The sequence below is a fragment of the Chiloscyllium punctatum genome, chromosome 1 (assembly GCF_047496795.1).
Source record: "Chiloscyllium punctatum isolate Juve2018m chromosome 1, sChiPun1.3, whole genome shotgun sequence".
In the NCBI taxonomy this organism is placed as follows: Eukaryota; Metazoa; Chordata; class Chondrichthyes; order Orectolobiformes; family Hemiscylliidae; genus Chiloscyllium; species Chiloscyllium punctatum.
The window spans coordinates 9,405,576-9,418,088 of record NC_092739.1 but is presented as its reverse complement, the minus strand read 5'-3'; the positions used below and the strand labels follow the sequence as shown (position 1 = coordinate 9,418,088).

Genomic DNA, 12,513 nt, shown 5'->3' with positions numbered 1-12,513 from the left:
GAGGATGTGCAGGAACAACACAAGGCATATTAAAAATGAGGTGCTAACCTGGTGAAGCTATCAAACAGGACTACTTGCATGCTAAAAGTATAAGCAGCAAGTGAAAACAATCCCACAACAAACTGATCATATCTAAGCTTCTTCCGTACTGTATGAGTCTATGATTATGGCTGTTCGTTTGCAAGTTAATTTTAGCAGTTGCTCCAAACATAGATCTATCACCTGTCATCCTTTGGCCCACTCAAATCTATATTCTCCACTTATTTTCACTTACACTTGGCACCTTTCATTTCTTCCATTCATAGCGTTGCCTCTCCAAATCCATGTTTATAATATGCATACAGAAACATACGTCCACTAAATAAACATACACAATCAGAACAACACACATGAAGGCAGACCTGAGAATACCAGTTCCTGTTCCAATATCAAGAACAGACATGCAACCAGACTGCACTGTTTTTTGGATTGCTCTCTGATAGGCGACATTCCTCTTCTTATCATTCAACATTAAAAAATGCCAGCGTTCCACTAGCCAGTTGGCCACACGATAGAAATTTTCCCTTGCCTCAGCGTAGTCAGGATTGAGCTTAATAGACTTGTGGAAATAGCCAGCAGCTTCATCTCGGAACCCCAAGCTGCACACAAAGCAAAGACAAAGATAGTCAAGAGAATTAACTTTAATTTTTGGATATAATGGATTTTTAAAAAAAAAGATATTTTTTGCATGTAAACACATTTTTCGTAAGAGAATGATTACAATAGCTCTTATACACATACAGGATCAACTAACAATACATTAAATAGTTTAGAAAGGTCAGCTGTTTAAATAGATTACCGTGCCAACTTCAGTTTGTCCAAAAAGGTATCAATTTCAGTTTGATTGCTTAACGAAAACAGGAACAACAGGAGAAACTCAGCAGGTCTGACAACATTTTGGTGAGAAAAGTAGACTTAACGTTTCGGTCCAGTAAGAGTGCTGAAGATGGGTCACTGGACCAGAAACGTTAACAACTCTTGCTTTCTCTTCTCAGATGCTGCCAGACCTGCTGAGTTTCTCGAGCAATTTCGGTTTTTGTTTCAGATTTCTAGCATCTGCAGTTTGTTGGTTTTTCCCAATTTGGCTGCAGTTTTGTAATATATGCGTACAATATATGTAGATAAATTAATTTTTCTTGTATTTACTCATGGGATGTGGGCATTACTGCTTGACCAGTAGTTACTGCCCAACCTTAGTTGCCCTTGGCCAGTTGCCTTCTTGAACTGTGCAGTTCATGTGTCGTGGGTTAACCCACGATGCCCCGAGGGAGGGTCTTCCAGGATTTTGATCCAGCAACACAAACAACAGCCGATACGTTTCCAAGTCAGATGTGCTCTCATCGATCTGCTGCCCCTGTCCTTCTAAAATGGAAATGGTTGTGGGTTTGGAAGGTGCTTCTAAGTGTCTTTGGTGAATTTCGGCACTGCACCTTGTAAGTAGTATATACTGCTGCTACTGAATTTCGGTGGTGGAGGATGTGGATGTGTTGTCAATCAAACAGACTGCTTTGTCCCGAAGGGTGTCAAGTTTCTTGACTTTTGTTGGAGCTGTACCCAACCAGGAAAGTGAGTATTATTCAGTCTTGTGATTTTCGATGGTAGACTGGCTTGGGGAATCAGGAGGAGAGTTCCTCGCTGCAGTTTTCTGAGCCTCTGTACTGCCTTTTTTAAAAAAAACTGCATTTACGTGATGAGACCAATGATTTTCTAGTGAATATAACCCCAAAGATGTTGACAGTGCCATTGAATTTCATGGGGCAGTGATCAGATGGTCTTTTATTGAAGATGGTCATTGCCTGGCATTTGTAAGATGTAAATGTTACTTGCCACTTGCCCAAATCCAGATCAACTTGTTCCATTATGTTATGGCACATGGGCATATGGGAAAGAGTTAAAAGGGTCCTGAGGAGCACGATTTTTACATAAAGGGTGGTGCATGTACAAAACAAGCTGTCAGAGGAAGTGGCGGAGGCGGTTACAATTACAACATTTACAAAGCATCTGGATAAGTAGATGAATAGGAAGCGTTGAGGGATATGGGCCAAATGCTGACACATAGGACTAGATCAGTGTAGGATATCTGGTCACCACGAATGAGTTAGACCATCTTCCAGATGTTCTGTTTCTGTGCTGTACAGCTCCATACTCTATGTCTGGGGCAGCTGGACTTGAAACCAGACCTTCTGGCCCAAAAGTAGGTACCACTGCACCACAAAAACACTTTACACAATATGTATGCATCCTATCCTGTTTTCACTTAGTGATTCAAATGGAATTGTTTTCACGTTATAGTTTGGTCAAGAACAGGCCCTGTACAAATTGGCTAGACAATCACGACATACTCGTGAAAGCGGCCAGGGCTATTAACTTTGAACATCTGTTGCAGTAGGGTTGGGTTCTGTTCACCAGATGTTCAGCTCTGTGCGGTCCTGCAAATAGATGAATGGTCTGACGCCCAGTCTCATGTAGCTTGTGAAAACTAATGTGACTAACAAATCTGCCCTTACAATAAATGATTTACTGGAGTCAGCTTTGAATTCTTGTGAACAATAGCAAAAGTACTGTATATAAATCAAGCTAACTGTTCAGAATCTTTATTGAATGTTTGCTTTATGAGACAGTTGAATCTACAAGTGGAAATACTCAAAAAAACATATAAATCAATTTATCAAGCTCATTATGGGACAAGTTTAAGATGTGGGTCAAAAACCAAGCTGGAGTCACACTTAGCAGAAGAGTTCTGATCGAGACCAATCACCTCAAGTTCCCAACATTACTGTAGTTGTAATACATAAGTAAAAGATTGCAAATACTGGAAATCTGAAGATCAAAAAAACCTGGCAAAAAAATAATCAGCAGGTTAGGCAGCACCTGATAGGAGAAACACAGCGTTTCAGGTTAAATAATTTGTTCAAAGAAAGTTTGATCAGTTCTCGTGACTTCGAATGTTAACTCTGCTTGTCTCTTTCAATGCCACTTCACTTATTTTCTCATTTTTGTGTTATCATTGCAGCAATTTCTCAGGATAGTATCTTAGGTCCACCCATCTTCAGCTGCAACATCAAATGACCATTGTTCAATAATAAAGTTGGAGGTAGGATGGTTGTTGGTGATTGCAGTGTTAAATCCATTTACAATACATCAAAATTAATCAGTCTGTGGCCAGATGTTGCAAAGTGTGGACAACACCCAGTTTGGGCAGAGAAGTGACAATTAATATTTGCAGCACAAAACTGTCAGGCAATGACCAAATCCAGCAAGAGAAAGTCTGACCATCTGCCCCAATGTTCAACAGCATTGCCATCAGTCTCCCACCATCAACACCCTGAGGGTCACCATTAATCAGAAATTAATCAGTCTCAATGTTGATTTTATTCTTTCACATAGCATTAATTTCCTATCCCTAATTTCCCTCACGTAGATAATGGTGAACTACCTTCTTGAATCTCGGTGAAAACTTGGATGATCTGAACGACATGGATCATGGCAAGAAACATGGCAAAATTGTGCAGGAAGTCAAGCAAGGCCTACCCTGACATCAGGAACAACTCGCTGCATCTTTTATCTAACTTTGAGGTAACAAGGAGAGATTCTCATTGAGAAGTGCCAATTGTTAGTTAAAAACCTCATTAGCTGCAGATTTCACCTCATTAATATGTAGCTTTCTACCTACCACAAGTAAACTGGACCCCAAGAGTTCTCAACATAGAAATCAGAAAGGATACTTTGTCACTTACTCTAAAGGATCTTCAAACTGGATACCAGGCACTAACATCTGAATGCATTCTTCATGGGCACCTGTCTAATACACCCCACATCCACAAATGTACCATCTCCAAGAACACTCAGCATATACATACAATCCATTCTCTAAGTACTTCAGCACTTAATACTGCATCTTAGGCTACAACAGCAGCTATCATGGTAATACTACCACAAGGACACTTTGCACTCAGAGACATACATCCAGCTTGTCGACACGACTAGGCTGCATCTCAGGGCTGCTCACCTACTCTCTTACCACTCACTCAGTCACTTTAAGCCAACCTGGATACTCTCAGCATCCTTGCCTTGCTTTTCCTTTTTTGCACCTTCACCCTCAGCAGAGCTACCAGGCTCACAGCACTACTGTATCACCTTAGTGTTTAGTGTAGGTAGAAAACACGTCATGCTTGTCAGCAATCCTCAGTCAAGGCAAGATAGACAGCGTTCAGTCAGGGTATCCTGGCAAATTAAGTATATGGCAGCCTCTGACATTAGTCCAGAAGCTTTGACATTATCAGTCAGCCACGTGGGGCAGCCAGAATCAGGAATGTCTTCTCATAAAGGCTTGGTGATAGTTGACGATAAATGAGGAAAAATCTTGTGTATTGGAACATAAGCCCAAGTGGGAAATGGGTGCACTATCAGAGATAGTCAGGTTTCAGAATGATGATGATGGCACTTGCCTGTTGGAATGGAGAAATTCACCTTCCTATCCTGCTGAGTAGTTCTCCAGACTGAGGAAACCACACTGACCTAGGTGAAACCACAGACCAGGCTGGCAGACTTCGGTATTGTGACTCTCTGTTGCTGGGGGGAAAAGGGCATTTCTCCTCTCTACTAGTTCTGAGGAAGGGTCACTGGACCCGAAATGTTAACTGATTTCTTCCACAGATATTGCCAGACCTGCTGAGCTTTTCCAGCAATTTCTCTTTTTGTTTTACCTCTGCACCAGCCTGTCCACCAAGACCTCCAAGCCTCTGCTTGCAAAGTGAAGGGCTAATTTTCACTGGGCTTCATGCTGGGAATTATTCAGGAAAGTTCCAGGCTAACAGTGGGTGACTGGGTACTCAATAGCCTTCCACATAAAATGGCAATTATCTGGCAATGCTAAGTTATTCTGGATAAGAGTAGTAAAATGGGGCTATAATAGGATGAGGGGGTACCATAGGGATAATTAGTTAATGAGATAAGTTTGCAAAGATGCAACAAGAAAACTCGCCAGGCTTCAGCATGTATAACAACTGAGTAATTTCCCAAGCGTACTTCAGTCATCCTTGCCCACAATCTACCTCTTGTTAAACTGGAAAGTAGGCATGTCCGAGACAAATTAGGAAGATCTCAGTCTGAAGTTTACCAGAAATCAGCTGTGTCTCAGTTTCAGTGAGCTTCCTGAAGGGTTTCTCTGTGTAGCTCCTCCACATTTCTCACACTACCTACTCAAGTGTCCCTTGTTACTATTAAACCATGCCCCTACACTGCACTGCTTGTCCCATTTTCCCACTTACTACAGAAGAAAGCTCTTACCATTGTCAGTACCTCTCTGGATCCCTGGCACCGGTGCCAGTTTTACACCAATTCAAGCATTGTGGACCAAAGCTGCCCTGCATGGTTCCTGTCAGTCACCCCAACATGCTGAAGGGAAGCAGATACTCTCCTTTGTCAACAGAAACCTGGAGATCCTGGTGGACAAAGTACAGAGAAGGGCTGACCTCTCGCCTGTGGAAACGTTTACGACACCAGACTCTCTCTCAACCTAGCCCCAAGGTTTCCACCAGGTTCAATATGAATGCAGAACCCAGCAATGCAGGAAGGTCAATGTCTTTCTCTGCTCTGCATCCATCATCCATTGTCTTTCTGTTACCTCACACTCACTCTATCCAAATCTCATGCATGAGAATATTAAAAGACAGCAGAAACCAATTCAATTGCAATGTCATTAAATTGCACGTTGATGCATATGAAGGCTAGTCAAGTGGGTAATATAGTATGTTTTCTAGTGCTTCTACAACTGCATCTCAGGAATAGAACTGAAGTGGGAAATTAGAAACAATCACATTTATAGTTAAGCAAATATACCGTTAACATTCTCTTTTTAAAATAATGATAGATTTATTTCATTTCTGAAGGGAGAAGTTATAAGAAATGAGAATATATTTGCATACTACTATCTTTGTGATGTTTCAATATCAAAAAAGGTATTTGAAAGATAAAACTAAATATAAACATATTTTGTCATTCTGAAATACAACATCGCAACTCACCTCAAGATGTCAATAAGGGGAGGGGCCCACAAACAGCAACGGTATATTGATCATGACTTGTTTCAGAGATATTGGTTGAAGGTTAAATATTGGCTTCAACCCTTCCCTCGGGTGGACCCGGAGCAGAGGGACCTCCACAACTTTTCATTGTACAATAAAATCTTTCATGTTTATTTAAGAATGTTGAGGTGGTCCTGGACAACCAGGCATTTGGACAAATACATTGATAGGAAAAGATTAGAAGGATTTGGGCCTTGAGGGAAATGAGGTTAGCATGAACAAACATTTCAGTCGGCATGGACCAGTTAATTACAGTCAGAGACCATGCTGTAGGACTCTACAACTCCAATTAACTGATTTCAAGTAGGGTGATAAATAGGGGCTGCAATTCGTAGCAGCGTATGAAGTTTAGAAACTCGATATGCTTCATCCAAATCACAGTTCTGCTTCTATCCAGCAAACTCCTCTCGAATCATCAAACTATCCAACAAGTGGCTAAGACACATAGCCAAAGGTTCAATTATTGATCTGTGCTAACTTGGATGATGAAAGTTAAAGTAAATGTTGGAGAGACTATAATTACAGTGGACATCACCATACAATTACAACACAGTAATAGTATATCTTAGTTATCTTCCTTAAAAGCCAGTCCCTATGAACATCACCTTGCAGCCACACAGCATTGGGTGTGCAATGGGGTCAGATTGAGCGGTGATACTGAGCAACACAAAGAAAATTTTAAGCATGTTAATAATCCCACCTGGGCAACATACTGGTGATCAATCATCAGCCATAGAACCATGCAATAAAAAGAGGTTTTTTTAAAAAGAAAACAACTTGCTGGAAAGTTGATATCTGTGAATCTTAGACAAAGACAGGATTGGGCTACATTGTACTGGCATTAACGATTAAATGCACAAATACTCACAGCTCAAGTTCACTAAATTTACTATGGGTATTGAGGAGGACAGAAAGTCACAATAAAAGCTGTTAAGGAGTTAGATAAAAGTATTATACAAACCATATTATATAACCACTTAATATAACAGATATTCAAAAACAATTGGGAAATGCTATCACAAACCTAAATAAATGTTCTCCCATACTGTTCCATATTACTTCATTATTTGGGTACAGCTCCAAGGCCTGTTCATAGCAGTCAAATATATCCTGAATCCGACTTAAAGAATTAAGTTCTTCTGCCCATTTAAAGAGTGTGTGTTGGAACGATTCCTAGGGTTTCAACAATAAAGACAACTAACGTAAAATACATGAAAAACTGAACGACATTAAAGCAAAGCCAATGCATTAAGTCGAATTGGACAGGAGGCTTCAAAACTGGTGCTTGTGTGATCATCTATCAATTTATCTATAACTTGGCAAGTACATTAACATCCAGAACAAACAATGAATCTTTATTTTCGGGAGTTCAATTTGGTAAAATCCACATGCCATACCAGCATAACAGAAGGCATGTTGGCCATTGGTGTTTTATTATCAAACAATTCCTATGTTCCATATATGGCACCACTTCCAAGTGATTCCATCTTACAGGGTCTCTTGTCCAGAGTTGAAATTATTTACAATAGGTGAAACTATCAAACTTGAACAGAAACATACTTTGCTCAAAAATTAATGAGGCATAAGGAGTTGGATTTTGCTCCAATAATTAATGCTAAGGCTTACAGCACTCAGTTACTTATGTAAAAATCAGAAAGCAACAAGCAATGCCCACATCTACAAAGTTAAAATAGAAATCTGAAAATTACTGGATGGCAAAAGATTCATCAAAACTGCATTGTGCCATCTGCCCCACCATTTAGACACATTGAACAGTTAGAAACCCATAGTTCGAGTCACCTCATAGATACTGAATTCTTAAGAAGAGTTTGTCCATTCTACTGTAGGCATCCTTTTAATGCTGCAATTAATCACAATTATAATGACCAACAACCTACAGGTTGTTCTCCTATAATGCCGTAGTTGCATTCCATTGAAACCTCGCTTAATAGAAAATCACTTCATATAAAGAATGGGCCCTTCGAGAAAAGTGGGACTGGGGCAGGGCAACAAAAGAAAATTCACTCACAATCGCTCAAAAACCACCCAAAAGTCTAACACGAAGTATTGCACAGTGTGAATGAGGTTGAAATCATATTTATTAATGAAACAAAAGTAAATTTAACAGTTCATGTAAAAAATATAAGAAAGCTGCTCTCTGTACAGTACCTCTCACAGAAAACTGCTCTGCCGGTAGCTGACATCACACATGCGCAGAACGGTGCAGAGATATGGGTGCTGAAATAGCTGCTTATTTAAGGGTCACATGAACAAGTATTAACTGAAGAGATTAGTATTTAGTGTACACAGAACCTTGCCAGAAAGCAAACACATTATAGGCATGAAATTTCAGTGCGGAGACAACAGTGAGTCGTCACAGAGGTTGAGTATCTGTAAAGTTGTTATGGAGTAAGAAGGTTGAATCTAACTTTGTTAAATTTGTTATAAGACTATTTCAAATAGCTCTGTACAATGTAACTTGTTCGGGTTTTCCTTCCGAGAGTGATTTATTTTTATTTTACTGTTAACAAAAGTACACTGGCAGGCTCTTGTGAATACGATCAGCAACTGACTACCATGGTAAACAAATGAAAAATTAAAACCTATGATCCAACAATGCTCCAGGATACAAATGCCATAGAAAGGGAAACATAGATGGAAAAGAATTTGTTAAGTGTGAACAATACAATTTTCTGATTCAGTATGTGGATGTACCTACTAGAGAAGGTGCAAAACTTGACCTACACTTAGGAAATAAGGCAGAGCAGGTGACTGAGGTGTCAGTGGGGGAGCACTTTGGGGCCAGCGAACATAATTCTATTAGTTTTAAAATAGTGATGGAAAAAGATAGACCAGACCTTAACATTTGAAGTTCTAAATTGGAGGAAGGCCAATTTTGATGGTAATAGACGAGAACTTTCAAAAGTTGATTGGGGGCAGATATTCACAGGTAAAAGGGATGCATGGGAAATGGGAAGTCTTCAGAAATGAGATAATGAGAGTCCAGAGAAAGTATACTCCTGTCAGGGTGAAAGGAAAGGCTGGTAGGTGCAGGGAATGCTGGATTACTAGAGAAATTGAGGTTTTTGGATAAGAAAGAGAAGGAAGCATATGTCAGGTATAGACAGGATAATTCGAGTGACTCCTTAAAGGAGTATAAAGGCAACAGGAGTATACTTAAGAGGGAAATCAGGAGGGCAAAAAGGGGACATGAGATAACTTTGGCAAATAGGGTGAAGGAGAATCCAAAGGGTTTTTACAAATACAGTAAGGACAAAAGGGTAACAGAGAAAAGAACTCCTCACAGGTCAGGAAGGCAGCCTATGTGTGGAACTGCAAGAGGTGGGCAAGATACTAAATGAGTATTCTGCATCAGTGTTTACTGTGGAGGGGACATGGAAGATATAGAATGTGGGGAAATAGATGGTGACATCTTGAAAAATGTCCATATTCCAGAGATGGTGGTGCTGGATGCCTTAAGATGGATAAATCCCTGGGAGCTGTTCAGGTGAGCACTGTGAGAAGCTAGGGAAGTTGCTGGGCCCCTTGCTGAGATATTTGTATCATCGATAATCACAGGTGAGGTGCCAGAAGACTGGAGGTTGGCTAACATGGTGCCACTGTTTAAGAAGGGTGTCAAGGACAAGCCAGGGAACTATAGACCAGTGAGCCTGACATCGGTGTTGGGCAAGTTGTTGGAGGGAATCCTGAGTGACAGGATTTACATGTATTTGGAAAGGTAAGGACTGATTAGGGATAGTCAACATGGCCTTGTGCGTGGGAAATCATGTCTCACAAACTTGATTGAGTTTTTTGAAAAAGTAACAAAGAGGATTGATGAGGGCAGAGTGGTAGAAGTGATCTATACAGCCTTAGTAAAGCATTTGACAAGGTTCCTCATGGTTAGCAAGGTCAGATCACATGGAATACAGGGAGAACTAGCCATTTGGATACAGAACTGGCTCGAAGGTAGAAGACAGAGGGTGGTGGTGGAGGCTTGATTTTCAGACTGGAGGCCTGTGACCAGTGGAGTGCCATAGGATTGCTGCTGGGTCTACTGCTTTTCATTATTTGTATAAATGATGCAAATATAGGAGATAGTTATTAAGTTTGCAGATGAGACCAAAGTTGGAGGTGTAGAGGACAGCGAACATTACCTCAGGAGTACAATGGGATCTTGATCAGATGGGCTGAAGAATGGCAGGTAGAGTTTAATTTAGATAAATGCAAGGTGTTGTATTTTGGCAACGCAAATCAGAGCAATACTTATACACTTAATGGTAAGATTCTGGTGAGTGTTGCTGAACAAGGAGAAAAATTAGTTCGGCCCCAGTTGAAGTATTAGCTCCAATTTTGGGTAGCACACTTTAAAAAAGGACATGAAGTACCAAAGAGTGTACTCACCAAGGTAACAGAACTGAGAGGGAAAACAAGTTAAATTTCCAGTCATGTTGACATTTCATTCAAATTGTTCTCTCAACGGTTCCAGCAGATTTATTTTCAAATTTCAAGAAGTGGCAGAATTCTGGTCGTCTTTAGCAGAAAATTGCACCTCAATCACTTCTTCTCCCATCTCCCACCCAATGAAGATCCAGGGGGATAATGCTATGCAATGATTCCAAGTTACTAATGATGAAGATGTGAGTTTTTATCCATGCTGGGTTTCTGCTATCAGGTGGGGCTCATCTGCATTGAACTCACAGTTAAATAGCTTGCTGTTACTCACTATTTAAAATCAAAAGTAAAGAGTTACAAGAGCAAAATGTAGCTAATATGTCAAAATCCTAACCATACACTAGCAAGTAACTAGCTTCAGGAAACAAAACAACATTAAGGAATCAGGAAAAAAAAAGTTGTCCCATCAGAACAAAAGAAGTCTTCAACAAATATCACCAATGGTATCACACACCACATGGATGGAGAGGGATCCAGGGGGATTCAGAGTCGTGGGGGAAGTATTTATTAATTAGATGGGTTAGTTGGTTACATAGTTATTGAATGGACAACCTGAGGATGGGACAACCTGAGTTGTACAGGTGGGAAGATTGTACGATGAGCAAAAGAAACAGTGGTAGCATTAGGAAAAGCTTCTTTATGCGGTGAGTAATTAGAATCTGGAATATAGTGCACAGCCCGAGTGCGGCATGGAGTCAGATTTAAAAAAAAGGAAGTTGGACAAATAGCCAAAGAAATAAAATCACAGAACTAAGGGGAAAGGGTGGAAGACTGGATTTCATACATGTTATAACCAGTACAGCCTTTGGTGATCGGAGGAACAGAGTGTTTGATGACAAGGACTTCAGACTGGGCACAAGTTCATAATAATCAGGGCAGTAATGTCACCCGCCCTCATGTAGAAGGAGAGATGGACAATGTACAGCAGACATGTCAAAACCCTGGAGAAATATCACCAACAATGCCTCTGCAAAATTCTGCAAATCCACTGGTAGTCTCGGTACTCCAATATCAGTGAATTCTCTCAGGACAACAACCCCAGCATCAAAGCTACTGGTTACAGGCAATCAATTGGGCAAGCTACATTGTCTGCATAACTGACACAAGACTTTCAAAACAAGCTCTTTATTCTGAGCCTGCTCATAGCAAGCAGTTACAAGGAGGACAAAGAAAACATTTCAAGTACATCCTCAACGCCTCCCTGAAAAATTCAATATCCCACTGGGTCATGAAAATCTCTTGCCTAAGAGCGCCCAAACTGGAGAAGCAGCATTGACAAAGATGCCAACTATCTTGAGCATCTCCCAAAGGCCCAGCTGAAGGCTCTTTCACAAAACTGGAATATCCCACCATCTCCCTCTTCAGTCAAGGCTGGGTGCATCAATTCAGCATTGGACCATTGAGGCACCTCAGGATCGGACAAAAGTCATCAGTTTTGAGGGATAGCTTATGGGAAACAGAATTTGTACACCAGTTCTCATTCTGCAAAATAACTGCTGTCTTAAATACACTATTTAGACTTATGGCAACAGAACCTACCTAATAAGTTTCATTTGATTCCAACACTAGATTATAGCTCAATAAACTTACTCCAAATTGAAGGCTTCTAGAAGTCAATGATTTCAAAAATAGGATGATTATTGTAGTTCTGAAATCTGAAACGTCTCCATATCAAACTGCGCATTTGAAAAGTAGTTTTAACTCAGTCCAACCTCATTATACTGTATCTACTATGCATCTGGCTACTCACTCAGCCTGTCCAAATCACACTGCAACATCTCTGCACCCTCCTCACAGTTTACCTTTCCACCTAGCTCTGCGTCATCTGCAAATTTTGCCATGTTATATTTCGCTCCCTCATCTAAATCATCTACATATATTGTGAATAGCCAGGATCCTAGTGCTAATCTATTTGGTACTCCACTTCTCACTG

The 12,513-nt window shown here is 40.4% G+C and overlaps 1 protein-coding gene across 5 annotated transcripts in view; it reads right to left on the bottom strand.

Annotated features, from left to right (window-relative positions):
* prmt9 (protein arginine methyltransferase 9) overlaps nt 1-12,513 on the bottom strand; it is a 65,544-nt gene that overhangs the window by 32,688 nt on the left and 20,343 nt on the right. For 2 of the 5 annotated variants that reach the window (XM_072567853.1, XM_072568078.1), the window contains exons 2-3: nt 7,150-7,298; nt 402-638 (exon numbers count right to left, since the gene is read on the bottom strand). In XM_072567853.1, the coding sequence (XP_072423954.1) occupies nt 402-638; nt 7,150-7,298 (386 nt within the window). Of the gene's footprint in view, nt 1-401; nt 639-7,149; nt 7,299-8,294; nt 8,654-10,529; nt 11,603-12,513 lie in introns of those variants that run through there. The other 3 variants (XM_072567985.1, XM_072567902.1, XM_072568174.1) reach the window with 3 other exon arrangements.